Here is a 24658-nt window from a genome sequence, read left to right on the forward strand (position 1 = left end):
AGGCTTTAGCCTTGCATCATGAATTCAGCTGTAGAAGCCTCAGTCCTCAGCTCTGGAGCATGTGAAGTAATGACAGAGAATTCTCACTTCATCTTTATGGCATGGCCGCATGCCAAATCACATGGAGTCCAAATTGCCTTGGACATTCGATGCAGGAACTCTCTCCTAAGCGAAGCGGGGTAATTTGAACCGCATCAGTGAAAACACTCATTTTCAGACAGGTGCTCTGATGTGGGTACAAAATCACATGTCCCATGTGGGAGCTTAAAGTGGATGGTGATACAGTCAGTGTAGCCCTTCTCACTTTCAGCAATAGGCTGTGTGCAGACTGTATTATTAAGAGACCTGAGGCAGACCTCACTTGTTCAAGTGCTTTATTACAACCCACTCCAAACAAAGCTGTCCATTCCTGGTATCATCTATCTTAGACAGAAGTTAACGCTTTTTGCCACATGCCTTTTCTCTGGAAAAAGCTTAAACATATAATGCAGACAGGATTCAAATTTTGCTTACCTTTTTTCTTTCTTTAACTGAATCTTCAATAACTGGGGTGTTCTATTTCTGCCTAATCCACTTACAGCACATCCCAGGGGACTGGAATTTTAAGAGCATCTGGGCTTGCTGTTAACTTGCAGACTCTGGTTTTGTTGATGAGTTTGTGGCAGGATTCAGACACTTCTAACACAATGTCTTACTAAGAGAGTCATCTAGCCATCTGTCAGGGATGCTCTGACTTGAATTCCTGCATTGAGCAGGGGGTTGGACTCGATGGCCTTGTAGGCCCCTTCCAACCCTACGATTCTATCATTCTATGAGAGCTGAGACAGGTCAAAGAAAGCTGACTGACTGTTTCAGGGGGAAATGGGGGAAGGTGGAATGGAGCACCCTGGAAAAGGTCTTGGCTGGCTGACTGGAACCCTGAATAGGAGCATTCTATACTGCAAGTCTTTGTTGTAGGTCCCACACAACATAATAATGTAAGGATTATTGAGATATGTGAACTGCTTTGAATACTTAGGGAAAGTACTATATAAAAACTAAGCGCCACTGCCAATCATTATTAGTATAAGCATTATTAGACAACTCAAGACTGGGTTTATATACTCTTTCAACTGTGTGGATGGGAGTGTTCTGCTTACTTAGCAGTCTCAGGAACAATGTGGGGCTTCCATCCAGCTCTGCTTCGAACTCTTGTCAAGGCAGGAATAAAAAGATTCTAAGAACCAGCTGGTTAAAGCTTGGAGAGGAAACATTGGAAGGAGGGGCCAGAGCTGTTGTACATCGGCCTGTCCCTCTTAGCAGTTGAGGCCATGTTGTTAAAGAAGCTGTGCCTCTTTTGCTTCCACAGCAGCTGATCTTGCCTGAGAAAGCAAAGTTGGCTCTTGCTGTGGTGAACAACAAACAGGTTCTGTAAGCAAATACTGCAGTTAATCCATTGTTCTTCTGAAGGGGACTTCCATCCATATGGTGCAAATAACTATAAAAACATTGCATATAGAAAAATGAAACCGCTGAATTAAAAGTCTTCGGAATGCAAACCTGTTCATTTCTCTCTTTTTAACTTCTTAAATAACTGTTTTGTTGAAAGAGACACAAATTTCTGTCTCACCTAGACTTTAGAAAATGGTACAAAATGGAACAGTTGCTAGGAAAAACCCCTCTCACTTTCTCAAGCTCAAGGTGACGCAAACAAAATGAGACTCCGTTTTGTGACAAATAAGAATGTTCTGGTGACTTACTTAACTATGGCTAAGGTTTCAGGTATTCATTACTTAGAAATGTACTGAATTCTTCAGAATGAAAGCACAGCTGCCATGACATACAAGATTTTATTGTTAACATGAATGATTCATCATTAGCTTTATGTCTCTGTGGGCTTTTCTTTGCCAGGAGGACTTGGATTATACCATTACAATGGAGGATCAAATTTATCTTCTCCTGGAGGCCAAAGTTCAATGTGAGCTAAACATCACATCTCAGCTACAAGAAGGTAAAGTATCTAAGTAACCTGTTTTTTTCTTATTCCATCCAGAATTTCTAAAACATTGTCAGGTATCTCACATTCACTGAGAATTCGATGGATCAGTGTGAAAGCAACTTTGCTTACTACTTTTCAACATTTGGATAGAATGCGTGTACCCTCATGGTTACAACTGATCCATGTATGAGAAAATTCTCAGGTAGGCCTATTTGTCAAGAGCCTCCAAGTTTCACTACCTTCAGATGATGAGGATGAGGATGGTGATTATTCTCCTCCTCCTCCTCCTCCTTGTCTTTCTCCAAAAACCATACATGCCTTCCCCTATCCTATCAACAAAGGCAGGTTAGAGTGAGAGATAGTGAGTGGCCCAAAACACATCATTAGTGATTCCTAGACGATTTGTATCTGTTACGTGCACTGATAGATTTCTCCATCACCAGCACATATTCCTTTTGGGGGTTCACAGCTAATATTCAAAGCTTAGAAAGGCATATACGGCAAAGGATACAACTACAAGGCATGGTAAATTTAATGGTTTCAGTTTTGTTGTGTACCCTGACTTATGTTTCCATTAGAACCTAATCACACATGGTTCCCAGTGTAATCATTAAGAAAGTTTTAAAACCTATTGTTTATTTATTAGTAATGTTTATATACCACTTCATATAATAAATTCTTCAAGCAGTATTAGGAATGTATTGCAGTAATCCAGGAAATTAAACTTCTTAGCGCATTCCAAAATTTGATAGAATTAATTAATGATGTTGACTTAGAGAAAGAAGGTTCATGAGTCATAATTCTATTACTTTGGTACTGAAAAATGTCAGGAGGGTTCCCCCCATTCCTCCTCCCCACTGTAATGCCAACAGTGATTCAAGCATACCCATGTGCTTTAAACAGCTTTGTGAATAAACTTGTGATTAAAGTCTGTGTCTAGTAGACTTTTGTAACAGACATGAAGTCATCATTAACTCTTGTGAACCAGTGCCTGGGCATGGTAATGGACTGGATGAGGGCTAATAAACTGAAACTCAATCCAGACAAGACGGAGGTACTGTTAGTGGGTGGTTCGTCTGCCCGGCTAGGTGATATTCAACCTGTTCTGGAGGGGGTTGCACTCCCCCTAAAGGATCAGGTTCGTAGTTTGGGGGTGCTCTTGGATCCAGAACTGTCACTTGAGGCACAGGTGAACTCAGTGGCACGGAGCACTTTTTATCAGCTTAGGCTGGTATACCAACTACGCCCTTATCTGGACAGAGATAGCCTAGCTACAGTTATCCATGCTCTGATAACTTCTCGTCTGGATTACTGCAATGCGTTATACGTGGGGCTGCCTTTGAAAACGGTCCGGAAACTTCAGCTGGTCCAAAATAGGGCAGCAAGATTGTTAACAGGGACTGGCCTGCGAGCTCATATTACGCCAGTACTTTTCCAGCTGCACTGGCTGCCAGTCCATTTCCGGGCCCGATTCAAAGTGCTGGTGTTAACATTCAAAGCCCTTAACGGCTTGGGGCCAGGTTACCTGAAGGATCACCTCCTCCCATATGTGCCTGCCCGGACCTTAAGATCATCATCAGCGGCCCTTCTCCGTGAGCCCCTGCCGAAGGAAGTAAGGCGGGTGGCTACTAGGAGGAGGGCTTTTTCTGTTGTGGAATGAGCTCCCTAGTGAGGTTCGCCTGGCGCCTACATTGTACTCCTTTCGGCGCCAGGTGAAGACCTTTTTATTTTCCCAGGCATTTTAGCTTTCTAAATTTTTATCTTTGCTGTTTTAAATCTGTATTTTAAACTCCTGTACTGCTGCTAGGTTTTATTGTGGTTGTATTGTTATATTGTGGTTTTAATGTTCTATATATTTTAAATTGTTTTATTGTGTGTTGTTTGGTTTTAGTTTTTGTTAACCGCCCAGAGAGCTTCGGCTATTGGGCGGTATAGAAATGAAATAAATAAATAAATAATAAATAAAATAATAAATTATTTGTAGCAAATTGCAAGATATATAAATATTATGAGCTAGTTCTGTTGGGCTGTGGTTTATCAATCATACTTCCTGTTTTCTTTGCCCCTTCCTATCCAAGTAGATTCCTTTGCTGTATGTCGTGCATATGCAGACCTTACGGCAAAGAGCAGCACAAGAATCACTGGTATGCTAAGTTGCCCCAGCCACTCATATCAAACAGCAGGCTGGAGCACTTACAAGCAAGCCTGCTGGTAGAGAGGTCAGGTAGGTCTTGACAAGCAGCAAGCTTCTGATTTAGGGCTTCTCCACACAGGGCTTTTATCCTGCTATTGAGATTGGTTACTCATGGAAGTTTGTGGGTCCTTTACGTGACGTCGTCAACCTCCAAGGGTTTCCCACGCTAACTGACCTTTATCCAATTTTTTAAAAGACTAGAGATAAAGAGCTGTAAAATTACCATGTGTTGAGGTGAAGCAGCAGATGGCTCTCCCCCTCTTTTGAGTGTATGCCCAGCTCATAGGTCAGCATGTCCTGGTTCAATACTTATTTTATTCAGCATATGTTGTGACCTGAGCTGGGCAGCTGTTGATGTACTCACAAGAATAGCTCATGCTTCTGGTCAGAATTCAAGGTTTTGGTGAGGACATTTAAAGCCCTAAGCAGCTTGGGACCTTGATATTTGAGGGAGCACCTCTCCCTATATATGCCTGCCCGAGGACTGAGATCTGTTGGAGGGGCCCTCCTCTGTGTTCCACCAGTGTGAGACGTACACTATGGTGGGACGTGGGAGAGGGCCTTCTCTGCTGTGGCATCCCGGTTGTGAAATGCCCTCCCCTTGGAGGCCCAATTGGCGAGTACATTGATTTCATTTTGGCACCAAGTAAAAACATGTCTTTTTACCAAAGCCTTTGAGGGCTAAATGCATTTCCTAAAGTAGCATACTTTTTAAACTGTTTTATTGTTTTAGATTTTAATTGGTATTAGCTTGTTTAATGTTTAATATGCTTTTAGCTATTTAAATTATTTATTGTTTTATACTATTTAAATTGATTTTATCTGTATGCTGCCCTGAGATCTTAATGATATAGGGCAGGATACAAATTTTTTAAATAAATTAATAAATAATAAATAATGTGATTTCACTGAAAAAGTATATTCATGTACTTTATTCCAGAGAAAATGTGGCTATATTTTCTGTGTTCAAGTCTCAACCCAATAGCATTACAACCAGTTCTCAGAAATTGCATTGACTCTGACAGGTTGTTGACACTGATGTTAAACTCTCATAGAATAAGACGATCCAACGATATTAGTTATTACAGTTGTACAATATCAAGAGCTGTTTCATTGTCAATCTGAGCTTAACTGAATCCCTCAGCTCATCTGAGGAACTGGTATGATGTATTGAACTTAGTGCTGGAGTTCGAGTAGGGAGGCTTAGGTTTCCTTCACATGGAGCTTTTATCCTGTGATTGAGATTGCTCCTTCAAGGAAGTTTGCAGGCTCTTTACATGACGCCGTGACCCTCCAGGGCATCTGCTGCACTAAATGCCCTTTGTTCCGTTTTTAAATAGATTGCAGATCTATCAGATTACCCCATTGTGTTCTGCATCAGTTCCCTCCATGAAAAGAGGAAAAGCGGCAAGAAGAGGAGCGAGATCAGAAGAGGAGCGAGATCAATGAAAGATAATGGAAGACTCAGATACTGGGGTGGGGGGAGGAAGCGCATGTAAAGGGAGTCAGTGGTGCTCCTGCATTTAAAATGGAAGCAGAAAGCCCCGTTTTAAATGCAGGATTTTAGGCTGGTGTAGAGATGCCCTTAGAGAGCAATCCTATATGTGTCTACTCAGAAGTAACTCCCAGTGAGTTCAGTGGGGCTTTCTCCCATGTAAAGGAGTCTCAAAAGCCTGCTCATCCCTAAAGCAAATTGGTTGGTCTTGGGCAAATTGTTTGCTTTCAGCCATCCCAGGGTCAGCTGTACTGTACAAATTTTGGATGTCTTGAAAGGGCAGCAAATTGCCAGTTATTTCATTGTTACCCTGCTTTTTATTTCCAGGGATGGGGAGAGGTGTTTTCAGGATTTTCTTTCTCAGGTGTTAAAATAAATTGGCCAGCCTTGAGTATTGGGCACCTTGACTTGACCGGGGAGGGGGAGAGCCATTTGCTGCTTCACCTCAAGCAGCAAAATGTCTTCAGCCGACTCTGAGCTGTCCTGTCTCACAAAGATATAAAGACAGAAATAAACAAGCTGGTATATTACTTTCCCTGGAAAATTCAGATGCAACCAGCCCTGCATTATAAGCGTTAATATGCATATTTCACTATAAATGCATGTGCAATCAAGTGAGTATCACATACATGATGATGAAGTATACCCATTGTGCACAAAAATGTCCTGTTTGTTTGAACCTGTATTTGTGTTCCTTTTGGCTCATGCACAAATGAAGCAGGTATTTTAAGCTCCCTTGGCTAACTTGGGGAAGGTGATTTTAAAAGATATATATATGAGCACATACAGTATTTCTCATGCTTTTCCATGGCTTCTATCTGCGGCTTCTTTCTTTTGTTTTTCTGCAGGAGGCGACTGCTTTCCAGAATGGGATGGTCTAATCTGCTGGCCCCGGGGATCAGCAGGGAGAATGTTAGCTGTGCCATGCCCTCCTTATATATATGACTTCAACCACAAAGGTACTAGCTGTGCACTTCTCACTGGATTTATCTGGCAGAAAACCTAGGTGGGGAGAAATGTCAATAAACCAATAGAAGCATCATTTCTTTCTTTCAGGTATGGCATTCAGGCACTGTAGCTCAAATGGAACATGGGTCTATGTGCAAAGTTTGAACCGAACATGGTCGAATTATTCTGAATGCCTTCACTTCCTGCAAGCAGAAATGAGCTCTGGCAAGGTATGGGCTCTTTCTCCAGTGAAGGAGTGGAGATGTAGGGCTTCTCTACACCAGCCTTTTATCCTGCACCTTTACCAGGGCTTCTGCTTTCAGATTTTTTTATGGAATTAAGATTGGCTCCATTGCACGCACTTCCCCCTTTTGGGTGGGGGGGGCCTTTGTCTGCAAGATCTATATGTTTCTTTATACAGCCACTAGACGGTGCTGTGGTATGGTGGGGTTCCAGAAATTTATCAGACATTGGAGTGTGATTTAAATTTATTACTGCATTTTCCTTGATCATAAAGAAGCCGGGATAAAGGTTATGAAGTATGGGAAAGGCCCTGGAAGTTGCTGACGTTGTGTAAAGGACGTGCAAACTTTCGTGAGTGACCAGTCACGAGCGCATAATAAAATCCTCACGTGGAGAAACCTGTATTGTCCCTTTTGATGAGACTGTTGTGGTGCTGAGAACACTGGGAATGCTAGCTGGCTCCTCTTACTCATTAACAGTCCAATCCAGCCTTCCCCAATTTGGTAGCCTCCAGATGTGTTGGACTACAAATCCCAGCCTTCCCCAGCCTGGTCCAGTTCATATATCCAGGGTGAAAAGAGCGAAATATATTTTAATTCTTGTAATAAGATTGCTCTATAAGAGATAATGTGTATCTGTTGATAATGATTTGATAGGAAGTGTGGTAGTCTATCACATCCTAAGAAACTTCACCCTTCAGTAGTTTTACAGCACATAGCAAAACTCCAAAGTCACCATGAGAGAGAGGGCATTCAGAATAAATGCTGACCCCCCAAAATTGATGAATAGGAAGTCCCGTGTGATGATATGACTTAATTAAAGAAATGTGTGGATCCATGCGTTGAAACTGTGTGGCAACATACAACAGTCATGCTTATTAGAGAGTTCTCTCCAAGCACTGATGACACCATGGGTTTCCTTGTACAACGCTAGCCTTACCTCCACATATAATAGAATGGTGTGGTCTCTACATCACAAATGCAGCTGTCAGCTGAGCTCTAGAATGAATTTTCTTAATAGTCATATTTTAGAACTTCTTGATTTTTAAGATAAAAAATATGTACCTGCCCAGACCCTATCTTACGGGGTTCTTCTCTTTGAGCCCCTGCCAACGGAAGTGAGGCGGAGGCTACCAGAAAGAGGGCCTTTTCTGCTCTGGCACCCCAGCTGTGGAATGAGCTCTCTAGAGAGGTTCACCCAGCACTTACGTTGTACTCCTTTCAGCGCCAGGTGAAGACTCTTTTATTTTCCATTTTTTAAAAAAATACTTTTTATTCTATTTTTTATCTTTATAAATGAAATAAACAGTACCAGCAACCTAATCAGTAACTACAATTTCCCAACAATACAGTATTCTTAGGAGGACACAGCAATAACGAAAGAAAAAAAGAAACAAAAAGAAAAAAGAAAACAGGAGAAGGAAGAAGAAAGCATGAAAAAGAAATATAAAAAGTTACTTAAAAGGATTAAATTTAAAATCCATTACACAAAAACTTCAAATCCCATTCTACTTAAAAATTGTACCTATAACATTGGCAATATTACAATTCAATACAGCATAAATAATCAACCTTACATTTCAATATCATATCAGTCTTGTAGCAAGGAAGCAGGCCTATAATTCATTTCCAGTAACCATAGATTGCCCTTCAGCTAACATATAATAGTAAAGCTTAACAATTTAACCAGCCCAAAATCTTATTAACTATTCTCATAATAATGATAATAATAGTAATAAAAAAGGAAGGAGATTAAAAAGGATAAAACCTTACAACAATCACTAATGTATTTTGTACTAGATATATAAATGAGTGTGCACTTTTCTATACACCCTCAAACAGTAAATTTAAGTATAGTATATCATATCCAATTTAAAAGGAAAGGATTTAAAGAAAAGAGAGAAAGAAAAGAAAAAGAGAGAAGAAAAAAAAGGACGGCTCTAAATCCCTTTGAGCATTTATCTCTAGCCTAGCCGGAATCTTACAGACTGAACATAGCCAGTTAACAAAACATATTTGTAGATTCCAGTTCACAGGGCTGGAACAGAAATCTCATGCAATTTTCCATTTAGCCATGCCTCCACCATTTCATGATTTCGAAACTTCTTCATCTGGCCTTCAGAAAAAATGCAAAATATAGCAGGCTATTTTAAGTGATAGTGTAAGTTCATTTGTTTTGCCATATTTTTCGCCTTGCCAGATTGCCTTCTTTTCTCAGCAACTTCTTTGGTGTGATCCGGAAATAGCATAACTTTATCTTGTTTCCAAAAAAGATTTCTGCCCTCTCTTGCCAAACGCAAGATATAATTTTTTTGTGGAGATTCTTGAAAATTGGACTATAATCGTATAACCAGTCCCTTTGGCATTTGACACACGGAATGCCTGCTCAATATCAAATGAATAATCAGATGGCACAGGGAGTATCTCATGCAGGAGCTTATCTACAAAAATATCTACAAATTTACATCAGTAGGTAAATCTTTAATACCAATGATACGTACATTTGCCCTGCGCACAAAAGCCTCCAGTTGAGAAATTCTGACAGAAAAATTGTTGAAAAAAGCTTGTGACATAGTCTCATTCCCTGCCACCCAATCTTGCAGCTCGTTAACCTTCGCCTCCATTTTTTGCCAAGAAGTGTTGATTAAATCCAAAGACCTTTTTATTTCCTAGAATAAAACTTAGTAGCAATGCAGAGATTTAAAATACAGATTTAAAACAGCAGAGCTAAAAGGCTAGAATTCTAAAATGCTAAGACCTTTTTATTTTCCTAGCATTTTAGAATTCTAGCCTTTTAGCTCTGCTGTTTTAAATCTGTATTTTAAATCTGAATTTTAAATCTCTGCATTGCTGCTAAGTTTTATTCTGGTTGTACTTTTATATTGTCATTTCAAGCTTTCATATTTTATATTGTTTTATACTCTGCCTTGTGGTTTTAATTTCTGTGAACTGCCCAGAGAGCGTTGGCTATTGGGCGGTATAGAAATGAAATAAATACATAAATAAAATTGTGGACGATTCCAAAGCTGACGCTCAAGTGAAAAATCTATTCTAGAAATCCTTCTGTTATTGTTTCCTCCAGAGGGAATTCTTTGAACGCCTCTACATTATGTACACAGTTGGATACTCCATCTCCTTCAGCTCTCTGGCAGTCGCTATTTTCATCATTGGCTGCTTCAGGTGAGTGAATCACACCTCTAGAATGAGAGCATTCGTTTTCATCTTTAAGCTGGGGTGGGGAACCTTTCGCACCTTGAGGGCTGCATTCTCTCAGGGGCACATGCCAGTGGTTCATGAGGCCAAAGCCAAACATTGGGACACTGCGTTGACACACATCCATCTACACATCCCCACCCCCCGCCCTGCCATTCACACATCCATACATTGGTGCACCTCCATTCACACACATCACCACCACAAACCCTTTCTCCCTTTATCTTTCTCACATACACCACATCCATCCATTCTCCCCATTCACATCCATCATCCCATTCCCCCCCTTCATGTTTATCCACACATTCTTCCCCCACTGTTCCCTCTTCACATTCATGTATTCCCTTATCCTTCACATCCATCCTGCTTTATTTTATCAAGCTGGACAGAAAGATGAGCAACGGAGGGAGGGAACAGGGAAAACCAGACAGTTTGTGGATTTGCAGGGAAGGAACAGAGTGAATAGCAGGAGATGGGAAAAGAGAGCTGACAGTGGCGGCTTAAGGAAGCTTGAGGGAGGAGAAGCGAGAGCAAGAGTGGGGTTTGGCACCAGCAACAACAATCACAACTCCTCCACTTGGAACAAGGTGGCTGTTGCCGCTGCTGCTGACCTGCAGAGCCTCTCAACTGCAGCCCACCCCCCTGAAGCAAAATGGGAGTAGTGGGGAGAAAAGAGAAGGCTCAGCCTACCCCAGGAACAAGCAGAGTTGGTGTCATTTGTTTATTTATTCAAAGTATTTATATGTCACTTTTCTGCCAATTAGGGCCCTCAAAGTAATGTACAAGAAAATCCATTAAAATCACAACAACCTTAAAAACAAAACATTTTTTTAAAAAAAACAGATTGAACACAATTTTAAAAGCGAAAGACCTAGTGATACAATATAGTTTTTACTGCCTCCCTAAAACTCAGTAGGGGTGAAGCTTCTCTTGGGAGACGGTTCCACAGTTGAGGTGCCACCACAGGAAAAGCCCTGTCACATGTATCCACCAATCTCATCTCTCTTGGTGGTGGGACACACAACAGGGCCTCTGACGAAGATCTGGAATTACAGGCAAGCTCATACGGGAGGAGGCAGTCTCTCAGCTTTCCTGGCCCCAAGCCTTTTAGGGCTTCATAGGTCAAAACTGGCACCTTAAATTTGGCTCAGAAAGAAATTGGAAGCTAGTGTAGTTGGTTCAAGACTGGTGAGATATCTTCTCCTCACAGTCTGCCAGCTGCTTCTCTGCTCAAAATCTCAGCACCCCAAGTTGCTTTTCATTAAAAAAAAATGTTGGGGCCCTGCTTCATTTAGTTTGGCCCTTTGTTAGAACACTTGAAAGGAATATAATACATTGGCGGCACATACAACATAGAAGCTATCATGAAGACTTTACAATATTTCTGTCTCTCCTGTGCTGATAAGGTGATAGTTGGGTGAGCCACACCACAGTCCCAATTGCCCCATTGCATATTCCCTCTTGAGGGCCAGTGCTTCTTTTTAAAACTAAAATAATAGCATTGCTTCCACTTTTCACAATGTTTATCTGAGTAATTTGCAGACCAGTATAATCTCTTGCTAAAGAAACAACAGACCAGCCCAATATCTACTACCAGTTATGAGCCTGGAATGCTGGAGACTTCAAGGGCCTTTTCTGGTGCAGGAAACCCACAAGCTCATATACCAAAGTCAGCTGTTCATGAAACTCTGCAAAATTGTAAACAGGAAGAATCTGTAAAATTGTAAACAGGAAGAATATAGGCAGCTGTATAATGAGCCACACAGTGGTCTGTCTAGATCAGTCCTGTTTTATCTGACCATGGTCAGCTCTCCAGGGTTGTTGACAATGATCTTTCCCAGCTCTGCTGTCTGAAAAGCCTTAACAAGAGGACCCAAGATTGATCCTTATGTGTGTAAAGTTACACACAGAGGCACTTTGGCAAGCAACGCTAAAGACACCCTTTTGACCTCTAATGCATGTGTAGAAGGAGATATGTACTATGTGAGAAATGGCTGCTTTTAATATGAATGTAGAAATCTGGGTTATTTGATCCAAATCATCTGGTGGATGTGTGATTTCCTGTTTTTAAAAACAGATATGGTGTAATGTATTGCGTTCGTATTCTTAATGGTTCGGCTCTATCTTGCTGTCTCACTCTTTTTCTCTTAAAATTGTTCTTTCTTCCTTTTGTTAGGATTAATGCAGCAGGTTCACAAGAGGGGGTGATGGCTACTAGCCGAGATGGTTTTTTTTTTTTTTTTTAAGAAGACAAATGTATCAACAGCTATTGTATCAACAGCTGTTAGCCATGAGAGCCAAATAGAACCCTCATCTTCAGAGGCAGCATACCTCTGAGCACCAGGTTCTGGGGACCGACAACAAAGTAAGGCTCTTGCCTTCACACCCTATTTGTAAACATCTGGCTGGCCACTGTAGAAAACAGGATGCTGGACTAGGGACAATATCCAACAGGGCCATTGTGCAAGCGGCCCTCCTGCCAATTCCGTTGTGCAAGTGGGACTCACTGCTTGCACAGCAGAGATTTGATGCTTCCTATAGAAAGTGCCAAAATGAGTGGAAACTCTCGTGTCTGGGTTGTGACAGGTTGGCGGAACTCCTTTATGCAAGCTATGCTGACCTGCCCCGTTCCAGAAACAAGCATTTCTAGTTGCTCCCAGAAGTGCTATTTCTCCATTGCACTTGCGCGTAGTGAAATCTTTGGGGTCACAGCGGAATTGGCAGGGTGTAGCACCCCACTGGATGCTGCCCTCAGTGTAATCCAGCAGGACTCTTCTTAAGAACATAAGAGCGTAAGAAGAGCCCTGCTGGATCAGACCCAGGGTCCATCTAGTCCAGCATTCTGTTCACACAGTGGCCAACCAGCAGCCCACGGGAAACCCACAAGCAGGACACAAGCGCAAAAGCAGCCCCCCACCCATGTTCTGATACTCCCTTTAACAGTTCTCTCCCTCCCACAGGAGGCTCCACTGCACCCGGAACTACATACATCTGCATTTGTTTGTATCTTTTATGCTCAGAGCTACCATAATCTTTATCAAAGACAAAGTAGTTCATACTCCTATCGGAGTCAGAGAGCTTGACTCGCTGCTCGTGGGTGACCTACGAAATACTATAGTGGCTCCAGCCACGGACAAGTATGTAAGTACTTCTCCCACCTCTTACTCTGGTTTCTCCACCTTGTGCTAATGGCATTACTACAAATATTCTCTCATCCAGCAATATCTGAGGGTATTTTTAAAGTGACCCAGCTGGCAGGACCACAGGATTGACTGATTATTTCTTTCTTTCTTAAAAATGGTTGTATACTGCTCTGAGCGGTTTACATAACAAAAGTATTTAAAATTACTGTAAAAATACTCAATTAACTAGCATCAGAAAACCCCAGAATTTCCTCAGCATCCAAATCTACCAATTTCTGGTCCATGCTTGTTCCAGGTTGGCCAAAGTTCAGTACGGAACTCTAGATAGTGTTGCATTTAGCAGACTTAAAATGGACCCAGGTCACTGGCTTTGTTGGGATTTGGCCAGTATATGTTCTAAACTCATTGTACTGCAATTTGAGCCATTTGTTACTCCGTTTGGATCTATGAGGCTGCAGCAAAATGGCATGAAAATACCTTAAGATTAACTGCATTTTTTTTCCAGAATTCCCTATCAGTTGAAAATATTGGGAAGTCCTCCATTTGTACACTGCCTTGGAAGGGCTTCTGCCCTGAAAGGCAGCCTATAAATAGTTTAATACATACATTTCTGATAAACAGCATATTTTATGTAGGATTGTCACTGGAATTCACACAAGGTCAATTCTGATGCCAGATTAGAGGGTTTACGTTGGCTGACTGGAGTATAGAATGGCAAGGAGTGCAGCAGCCATGGTGATGGAGGAGACAGAGATTCAGTGAGTGCTTTCGAGTTGCTCCCTTGGAAGCCTTCCATGTGAGCATGCAGGTGCCACTGGGATGGTCTAGGAAGCAAATGGAATATTCCCATCGGCCCAGCCCTTTCCCCTGCTCATCGCTGACCCACTAGGTGTATAAGAACATATAATGTATGAACAACAGATGTGTGTCCTTCAACATGCATCTCGAAGCCTTAACTAAGTTGAACTCCCTGACAGGTTTTTGGATATTTAAGGAACTTGTCTATAATTCATAGCTGGTATGTTGTTTCAGAAAACACTGGTGTAACACTGGTGTAGCTGAGACAAACAAAATGGCTGAGAAAGTGTGGAGCTGGTCTGAGAGGCTGCATTTAAGTAGCTGGCACTAATTGTGTTTTATATGCCTGATTACTGTTATTCTCGTAAGCTTTAAATACAAATTAATATTGGGGGTGGGGAGAACAAAGAGCAGTAAAACTTATTGAAACAAGCTAAACGCTGAGCATGGTGTAGTCTTGGTATTGATGTGTTGTTATGTCAAATTAATAAGACCTTTGGAAGGTAGAAGATCAGGGTCAGTCTGCAAATATATTATTCGATTTAATGATTTCCCCAACTATAACACTTGTTCTTTCTTTTGGAATGTTTGACAGGTGTGGTGCAAGATTACTGTGGTGATGTTTGTTTACTTCTTGACAACCAACTACTACTGGATCTTGGTTGAAGGTCTCTATCTGCACAGCTTAATATTTGTGGCTTTCTTTTCGGATACCAAGTACCTGTGGGGTTTTATCTTAACAGGCTGGGGTAAGGTACATTGTCTCTTATTCCAAAAATCTCTTTCCATTTAAAGTTAGATTAGTGTTGTCCGTTCTAAAGTTCATTAATTTGGAATTCTTTCATTTATTTCTTCCCATTGTTTTATTATTGATTTTTATAAATCTCAAAGTCAGAAGGCGGGGTGCACGTATTTCCAGATAAATGGGTCAGAATCCAGACTGACATTACATTCCTGTCCATGTCTACTCAAAAGTGCCTTCAGTGTATTCAGCTAGGTTTCTGTTGGCCTGTTGCTTGTTAACATTACCCTTTTTTAAAAATCAAATCCGGGGGCCAAATCTGGCCCAGCTGGAGTCCCAGTTTAGGCATCCGGAATTCCCCAGATGGCCACACTCCTTTCTCCTAACCAGTGATCATTTGGTTATTTCCTGACTTTTGCGCAGTTTATCGTCATTCTGAAAGATTGACATGCCTCTCCTAAGGCTTAGGAAGTCTCTACATTAACGGAAAATCCTGCAGCCGTACTGGAGCATTTTGCTTCCGTTTTTGTGGCGCGATTAGGATTGGGGCCTTTAGATGACAAACCCGACGAAAATTGAAAAATCCTTTCTCAGGAGCCTTAGTGTGGGGCTTTCTATATTTTTCAAGGCATCAGCGCCATCTAGTGGCGGAATTATTGCTGTACACCGGTACTATACATGGCAGGTTTTTTTTTTTTAATATTCCAGTTTATCTCCAATCTTTTTAAAGGCAGGATAGATGATGTCGTGTAAAGGACCCGCAAACTTCCCTGAGTAGCCAATCATGAGTGCATGATAAATGCCTCATGTAGAAGCAGCCTTAGTTACTGGCAGTAAGGGCTTTAAGCCTGGCCCTGTTTGCCTCCAGCCATGCCCACCACTGGAATGTGGCCCATGAGAGTTTCTCCAAAATGGAATTCAGCCCTCAGGATGGAAGAGGTTCAACACTCCTGTCCTAAGTGGAACAGTTTGCATCTTGCACCAGATAGGAAGAATTTCTGTGGTTTGTTCGAAAGGCCTGTTTGTTTGTCCTCTACCTGCCTCCCTCATTTAATTACATTCACATCCATGCGGCAGTTCTCAATTGTATTGGAAGAGCCATCTAGCTAATGAGATGCTTGAGACAGGACATACCCACTCACCGTCTCTGCTGGGCCAATGCTACTGTGTGCAGGTGGGGGAGGTTTCAGTGCACACCTTAGACCTCAGGTGATGTATTCTGACATGCTCACATCCAAACCTGTACCACTGTAGCAGCTGGGATGCAAGGCTAAGCATTTCTTATTTTAAGCAGGAAACATGGATGAATGTAAGTTTCATTCTGTTTTTAAGAGTGGAATGCTGAATCCACCTTGACTTCTCACTGCTAGGAGAAGTGGGGTATGCATGACAATATGAATCATACTGAATTATACTGAATCAGCACTCCTAACCAGCAGAACCATTGTAAGGCTCCAAGAAAAATTATGTCCCAGCACCACAATCCAATATCTTTTTTTAACTAGAGATCCCAAGTACTGAACCTGGAACTTTTTAGACATACCATTTCTGCTCTTCACTAGCGTATTTTGTTAGTTACTTTAAGGAAGTTCAGATATTCATAACAAGGGTGAGATTCCCTCCTCCCCTCCTCCTCATCTTTAAAGTAGCACCTAAGGGAATCTTGTTCTGTTCCTGATGACTTCATGTATATTCACTGGTGCCTTTTTAGTGAGTATTGGCTAGGGACAAATAGGTTTTGAAGGTAGCATTGATAGAACTATAGTTTCCCCTGCTGTCCACATATTCCTTATGTCTCACTATAGTCACTGCATAAATAGTTCTGAGAGCTTCTGAAGCACTACAAAACCTGCAAATCCTCTTCAACCGGAGACAATAGAATAGATGAACGTCCATTTTTATGGAAAGAACAAGGGTGGCTGTGCTGGCCATAGAAAAACATTCCGAAGTCCATATAGTGTAATACCTTGATTAGGCCAACTCAACTCAAAAAGCAGAGAAAATGTGCAAGCTCTCACAATCTCCGGATCTCTTCATGAGGCAAGATGTTTTTAAAAGCTGGTTGAGGTGGGGCTGATGGAAAGGCTGACTGGATGTGGTAGTTGGGATATCTGCATAGTCAGAGTCTTAAGAAGATATGGAAGAGGAGGGTCTGCAGGCATTCACATTGGGCTCTGCCAGGTGATGTAATGGTTTCAGTGCCCCTAGGACCACTGGGACGTAGTGGACAATTGTTGATCCTCCATTTCTGAAAATATACAATCCAGCTGTTAACTCAGAACTGTCTCCATGGTATGGTTCACTCCAGATGGAGAGAGTTTTGAGTTAACAGCAGATATATTCATCAAATTGGAAGCTGTGAAATCTTGATTAATCTAGTTGTTGTTGTTGTTCAGTCGTGTCCGACTCTTTGTGACCCCATGGACCATAGCACGCCAGGCCTTCCTGTCCTCCGCTCTCTCCCGGAGTGTGCTCAAGTCCATATTCATTGCATCAGTGATGCTATCTAGCCATCTCATCCTCTGCTGTCCCCTTCTCCTTTTGCCTTCAGTCTTTCCCAGCATCAGGGTCTTTCCCAGAGAGATTAATCTAGTAGCTGTACTTAAATTACTGTAATCAAATGGTAGAACTGGTAGATGGAACTGATTTGTAAGTAGTGCCAAATTTGTTTAATGGCGGCAGCTGTTCAGTACTGGAAGAAACTTTTTCCTTCTTAGTATCAGAGTAGTTTTACAGAATGGCGAAAGGTACCTATCCAGGAAATGTTACCTATCCAGGAAATACATACTCTACAAAACAACACTGTTCAGAAAAGTGCTTGAGAACAAGTGAGTGTGATGGTTTTGTTTCAAATTAGGTCAGACCCAATCATGTCCATTGAAAAGTGGGATGGTTTTAGATCCACCTGAAAAGAAGTATATTTCAAGCACTGTAATAAACGCCATGATGATGATAATGATGATAGGCCCTATACACTTTTTTCTCTGATTGATAACATTAAACTACTTATAAAGTACTACTAACAATTTTAGGGTGCAATCCCATGGGGATAGTTGGTCACTTCCAAACTTGGAAGTGACCGACTATCCAGTGCAGGGCGGGCAGAGCATGGAAGGGATCTTCTCCTCCATGCTCTGGCCACCCTGCATTTGTGGCTAGACAGCCTATTTTGGCTGTCTAGCCAGGGTGCCTCAGAGCTGGGGGTGGGGGAGACCAGTCGGTGCAAAGGGAGAGTCGTAATGGCGCTTCCACCACCACTGCCCCCAGGAATGCTTTTCAGCCCCGCCCTTTTCTGCTGCTCCGCACTGCTCTTGCAAGCGTGGAGCCAGGGACAAACTGTGCCGCCTGCCAGACAGCGGGGCAGGGGAGGGGAGTCCGTTTTCTGGGGACCAACCTCGGAGCGCTGGCTCTAAGGTCGGTTTCCAGAAAATGAAAACTCCCATGGCCATCTAGATGCTGTCTAGCGGCCATAGGATTGCACCTGTCAGGAATGAATCTGAGTGTGTGGAGATATGTAGCAGCTCAGATTCAGAATGGGAACAGCCGGAACAGGGGGAGGCTCCCTCCCTAGTGAGCTCAGATATGGCAAGGCCTTCTTCCCAAGACAGATGGCTCTGCCTGAAGGGCCCCCCACTTTCCTCTTCCATGAGAACCCAGGTTTTGGGGGAGGAGGAGAGTGAGCGTGACTTGAGGGATGCTAGGGTCCGTTGCAGAGTGAAGCCGAAAAAGTTAGAGGCGGAGCTCAGACGCTCCACCAGGTTGGCTATGTGTTATAGCCTACGTAGGAGGGAGCCACTGTAAGGGAGGGGCATCCCCCTAAACTAGTCTGGCCAGGAAGTTCTTGTTCAAACTGCTGGCAACTTCTCTAACTTCCACTTCTGCTCCTCTATTGATATTTGTAATTGTTTGGAGTAGCTGTTTCCATTGTACTCCAAGAGTGTCTTAGAATTTGTATTTGTAAGGAACCTGGTCCTTAACTAATAAAGTAGTGAGCCTGAAGCCTGGTATCTGAGAGATTGTTGATTGTGAAGGGGGAGGATGAAGGAATGTGACAGCGCCCTTAATACCATTTTTAGATTTATTGGAGGGTTGCATCCACTTGGTGTCCCTCCGCTAATGGAAGGCCCTTTGAGGCTTCCATGAGTGGAGTTGTAAGCAATAAGCCTTCACAGACAATAATAGTATGCCCACCTGCAATGGTAGGAGGAAAACAGCCACCCACATAGGAAGTTAAGTGTTAGCGCTGCTGCCTGTTATGGGCTACTATTGCTGTTTACCTACAGTGACAGCATCTCCTCCTGTTCAGGTCCTGCTGGTATACCTGAACTACCACTGATCAGATCACAGCCCTCCCCTGCACCCCCACTTCAGCTTGTGCTTTGTGGGTGATTGATAGTTGAATTCAAAGTGCAAATTGCGAGGTCTAGAAGAGCCCAAAGCTTTTTGCTCACTTTGGATACTGGTCTTTCAGAAGTTCTGCTTTATTGACAGGAAAGACTTTGTCCTTCTTTGTGCTTGTTCCTTCCAAATCCTTCTGTTCTTTTCCTTGGTATGAGAATAAAGTATTTTTTTTCCTCAAGGGTAATTTCCAGAGGGGTAGCTCTGTTAGTCAGTTGCAGCAAAAACAACAGAGTCTTGTGGCACCTTAAAGATGGGGAGAGCAATCCTATGCCCTCTAGGCAGTGTCTGGGGGACATAGGATTGTTTGGTTTCCTTGATATGAGGTCAGAGACAGAAACCCCGCTCCCCACCCCCTCTCCCTCGTAGCTAGCAACTGAGAAAACTGCGCCAGCTACCTCTCCACACTCAGTAAACAGAGCGTGGAGATGGGGGAAAGTGAGCATTCCTGGGGGTGGAGGGGGAGTAGATGCCTTTTCCTATCGTGACCCCAACCTCCTTCCCTCCCTCTCCCTGAAGCCCCTGCTAGATGGGTGAAATCACCCATCTAGCTTAAATGCAGTGCAGGAGGTATGAGGCGCCTCCTGCTCTGCATGGGATACTCATAAGCCTCCAAGCCTGGAGGCTTACGAGTACCAAGGGTACAACCCATAGGATTGTGCCCTAAAACATTTATTCTGGCATAAGCTTTTATAGATACTTTCCATTTTATCTGACGCACGAAGTAGTAACCTCAAATTGTCAGATTTATATACATATGCTGGGTGGGTAGGAGTAGAGATGTAAACTGTTGGAACTGAAATGCAGAAAGTACAGACAGTGATAATTACCTTAACAGTTACCATTCAGCAAATGTTGTTGGGTGATAATACAGACATCATTGCAATTGTGAACCTATTAACATACGTAGTGTGATTAAAAAAACAAACCCTTGTCTTTATTCATACCACTGGAAATAGAATTGAATCCCGTGATGAATTGTACTTCAGCAACTTCACCTTGATATACTTTGATCAAGAATCTTTGTTGTTATTCCTCAAGGGAATCTGTTCTAACAGTTGGCAATCACTTTTTTCCATATCTGTAGGGTTTCCAGCCGTATTTGTAGTGGCCTGGGCAGTGGTCCGAGCAACAGTGGCAGATTCAAGGTAAGTGGAAATAGTGAAAGGGTTTGCTTGATCTTTTTTTTTTTTAATGATAGGGCAGTTGTCATGCAGCCATTCAAGAAAGTTCTATATATATTTTTAAAACCCACTAACACAAAAAAGAAGGTAGAGCTGTTTGGAGAAAATAAATTTGCAACACAAATTTCTGAGAATGTTAATGTGAAACAGCCTCCCCCAATCTAGTGCCCTTCAGATGTATTGGACTACTCATGACTGTGCATACTGGGCATTGTAACTGAACACATCTGGAGGGCATCAGGTTAAGGAAGGCTGGTATAAAATATGCCAGGGAAGAGGCACGTCTATCCATTCCTGTTTTCAGCTGAGTGCTGCCTAAATTAACACATAGAGGCCTCGTACTGAATGTTGTTACAGGTTTGTTGTTGTTGTTCAGTCGTTAAGTCGTGTCTGACTCTTCGTGACCCCATGGACCATAGCACGCCAGGCCTTCCTGTCCTCTGCTCTCTTCCGGAGTGTGCTCAAGTTCATTGTTACAGGTTAAGCGGCGTCAACTCAAGGGCTTCTTCACATGGAGCTTTTATCCTGCTATTGAGATTGCTTAGTCACGGAAGTTTGCCAGTCCTTTTCATGACGTCATCAACCTCCAGGTCACATCCAGAGGTATTTCCCGGTTATTCCATGTTAAAATGATCCGGAGAAAATGAGATGTCAAAATATATTAGATTGTTGCGCTATTAAAACAGCCACAAGATGGTGCTGTTTCATTGAGCTCTATGGAACCTTGAAAATTAAAAACTTCCCTTCTCCACAGTCACGTGGTTGCTGCCTGGGAGCCCACTGTAAACGCAGAAAGGCTCCACAACGGGAGGTGTGCGGGTTTTTTCTTTAATGTAAAGGCAGCCCAAGACTGTGCCTGTGATGAAATAATCTAGCAGCTTTCCTGCCTCTCACAGCAACTGATTAGCATGGGGCGTTACAATGTTGTTGTCCAACTTCATTGCATGGGATTTGCTCAGGAGAATGTCTCAGTGGCCCATAGCCTGTGGGCCAGACTCATTTGTATTCCACTCTGACATGCAGCACCTTATAGCTTCGGGAGCTCACTCACTTACTCACACTGTGGGGCCACCACTCGCTCCAGAGCTTGGTGGCCCCCTCAGTCTCTCTGCCTGTGCTCACTTGCTGGTTCTTTGAGGAAGCATTTTCACAGGAGGTGTTTTTGCAGAAGTTCAGGGTGTTTTTCACCCAACTGGCTCTTCCCAAACTATTTCTACTTCCCTTCATCCTAGGAATACTAGACCTAATTCTTGTTAAACGTGTGCCTGGATGGTAGTACTGCAGATGGGGGCTGCCATGTTTGAAGGCTCTTCCATGCACATGTTTTGTGGGCTTGCACGTCCTGGAGGCTAGGCTAAAATCTTTCTCCTTGATATACTTCTTTTCTATATGCAACGATTTCTGTAGGGATTGGTTGATTTAGGGCAGGGGTGGGCAACTTGTGGCCCTCCAGAGGTTTTGACCTACAACTCCCATCAGCCCTCACTATTGGCTATGCTGGCTAGGGCTGATGGGATGACACCTCTGATGACATCTCACTTCAGACTCTCAGATGACCTCACCTAGAGGCTTCCTATAGATGTTAAAGAGCATGGGGAATAAGATGGAACTTTGTGGGACCCCACAGCACAGGTTCCATGGGGTCAAGCAGAATCCTCCCAATGTCACTTTCTGGAACCAATCCTTGCAGGTAGAACCACCATATAACTGTACACCTCCACACACAACCCATATTGCCAGTCCAGCAAGATACTGTGGTAGCAAGGCTGCAGTGAAGCCAAGGAGAATCAGTGGAGTCACACTCCCCCTATCTGTCTCTCAAGACAGGCGATCCATCAGGGAAACCAAGGCTGCTGTGGTGCCAAACCAAGACTGATTCTGGATTGAAATGTATCTAGCTAATCTGTTTCATCCAAAAGCATCTGCAGTTGTACTATACCTGCCTTCTTGAGCACCCTGCCCCCGAAGGAGGTATTTATGACTGGGCAATAGTTGTTATCTTCCAGATCCAGAGGGGGTTTCGTAAGGAGTGAAGACACCACCACCTCCTTCAAGGTGGCCAGGACCACTCTCTCTGGCAAAGAAGCATTGATCACTTCTTGATCTATCCAGTCAGTCCGCTCTGGTTCAAGAAGCCATGGTGGACAAGGGTCAGGAATACAGGTGGTTGGCTGAACCCCTCCAAGAACCTTGTCTCCATCCTCAGGCCACATCAGCTGAAACGGATCCTATAAAAGCAGACTAGATGATGCTCTAGATGCTTCCATAGGAACTATACTAATAACAGCATGAAGGTAATTTTTGTTGCCTTTTTCTTTTCTTTTTTTCTTTTTCAAAGGTGCAATCCAGCCAAACTTCAGAACAAAAATCAATTGTATTTATCGCATATATATCTCACCTTTTCCGCATCATGTAATTCAAGGTGGTGTGCCTTGAGGGTTTGCAGGCAGCCTCCCATCTAGACATTGATGAGACCCAGACCTGCTAAGCTTCAGAAAGGTTGTTGTGTCATGTTTTAGAAGACCATTTTCTGGGACTATTGATTTCAATACAGTAATTAAGCACACATACATCAACCGCTCCTACTGAAACCAATGCTACTTAAAAGTGCTTCATGTCAGCAGTATTGTGCCCCAATTCATTTTCTCTCTCCCCCCGTCCCCCTCGCTTCTCCCCCCTCTTTTAAGGATTTGGCTCACGTAGGTGATCATTTAACATCCAGATTACCAAATGTCAGGAGAACATGATAGAAACTGGCGAAGGATCAGACACGAAATGCATGATCTGTCAGAAATCTTATAAATGTAAAAAAGTTAAAGGACATCTGTTAGACCCGATTTCCTTGAGGAAAAAAAGTAATTTAAACTTTTTATTTCTTTTCTTTTAAAAAGATAACTGAGATTGTGAGGATGATTACTTCTTCATCATGTACTAGACTCCTTGTTAGCTCAGCCTTCCAAGGGAGTTTCAGTTTGCACAGAGCCGTTCTTATCTATCAGCTGCAGAAGTTTCACAAACAAACCTGAGGACAAACAGGCTCAGCTGATCTCCCTGCCTCTTGTCTCCTACTGGAAATACAAAGGCCTCATCCTGCCTTTAGCACTGGAGCTTAGACTCCTCCACCTCTCCCTCCTTCTCCTTGTCCATCAGCCCAGAGAGAAGGTAGCCACCAGAAAGGAGCCCCTACCCGCTTTCTGCATTCTTCCACCTCCTGTCTGGAGTCACTGTGTGTGTGTGTGTGTGTGTGTGTGTATAAGTGTAAGGACATGCAGTTCCTGCCACTGTTGTGTGACCAGCAACAATTCAGCAGGTGATGCTTTCCTTTAGGGCTGGCCCAAGATATTTTGCTGTCTGAGGCAAATAAAAAGATGGCGCCCCCTTCCCAGGAACAAAAGCTGACTAGACTGGAAGTTGAAACTTACGTCAATAGTGATGAAAGCACACCTGAGGGCAGCAGGCTACCTCAGCAGACACAAGCCAGGCAGTGTGGCACACAGAGCTCTGTCCCGCAACAGGTCACTGCCGCTCGCTGCCCTCAGCACCTGCTGCCGAAGCAGCTGCCTCACTCAATATGGCTTCGTTGGCATCCGCTTGGAACGACAGAGAAAGCTTGACCTGCTACACCTCTGCTGGGCACACAGCTGTTAAAGCCACAGAGCCCAGCCAAAAACAGAGATGGCAAAATGGCTTTTGTTTTCCCCCACCAGACAAAATGGGTCTTTAAAAAAAAATCAATTTCGCTCCTGCAAGACAGAACTGGTGTGGAGGGAAAAGAGCAGTTCTTCTGGGTCCCCAGCAGGATCAAATTTCAAATCGCTTCTACCAGCCTTCTGCAAGGAGGACAGAGCACATGGGGAACAGGGGCCTGCTAGTCTTCCACCGTGACCCTGTGGCTTTACACTTCTATTAGCTCTCCAACTGAAGTCACAGAATTAGCCTCGTGTCTATTGTGACTTGTCTGTTTGCCTGTCTCCAGGCAGTGCTGTTGTGTGATTGCTGGGCACGCGTTTTCTTCTCCAGGAATCTCATTTATGAGGAAAGGGCGACTTGCTCCTTCGCATTAAGGAAGGGCGTTGAGCAGTGAGCAGGAGAGAATTTCATTAGTTTCTCTTGCACCACTTCTTCTTTCCTAGCTCTGGATGCAATCTGCTCCACAGAACATTTAGGCTGGCCACAGTTAAATGATTTTGCAGCCGAGCGTTCCTCGACCAGCTATGGCCAGGAGCACTTTTGCCCAGCTTCGACTGGTGTGCCAACTGCACCTGTTCCTGGATACTTCGGGCCTGGCTATGGCCACAAATGCATTTGTTTCAGCTAGACTGA

The 24658-nt window shown here is 43.1% G+C and overlaps 1 protein-coding gene across 3 annotated transcripts in view; it reads left to right on the plus strand.

Annotated features, from left to right (window-relative positions):
• PTH2R (parathyroid hormone 2 receptor) overlaps positions 1–24658 on the plus strand; it is a 64081-nt gene that overhangs the window by 18129 nt on the left and 21294 nt on the right. For 2 of the 3 annotated variants that reach the window (XM_084819073.1, XM_084819062.1), the window contains exons 2-8: positions 1891–1990; positions 6516–6626; positions 6724–6845; positions 9940–10037; positions 13031–13211; positions 14607–14760; positions 20239–20299. In XM_084819073.1, the coding sequence (XP_084675199.1) occupies positions 1915–1990; positions 6516–6626; positions 6724–6845; positions 9940–10037; positions 13031–13211; positions 14607–14760; positions 20239–20299 (803 nt within the window). In that variant the 5' untranslated portion in view covers positions 1891–1914. Of the gene's footprint in view, positions 1–1890; positions 1991–2085; positions 2181–6515; positions 6627–6723; positions 6846–9939; positions 10038–13030; positions 13212–14606; positions 14761–20238; positions 20300–24658 lie in introns of those variants that run through there. The other variant, XM_084819082.1, reaches the window with a different exon arrangement.

The sequence above is a fragment of the Heloderma suspectum genome, chromosome 1, assembly GCF_057233095.1.
Source record: "Heloderma suspectum isolate Gila_16-S chromosome 1, 16-S_ref, whole genome shotgun sequence".
NCBI classification, from domain to species: domain Eukaryota; kingdom Metazoa; phylum Chordata; class Lepidosauria; order Squamata; family Helodermatidae; genus Heloderma; species Heloderma suspectum.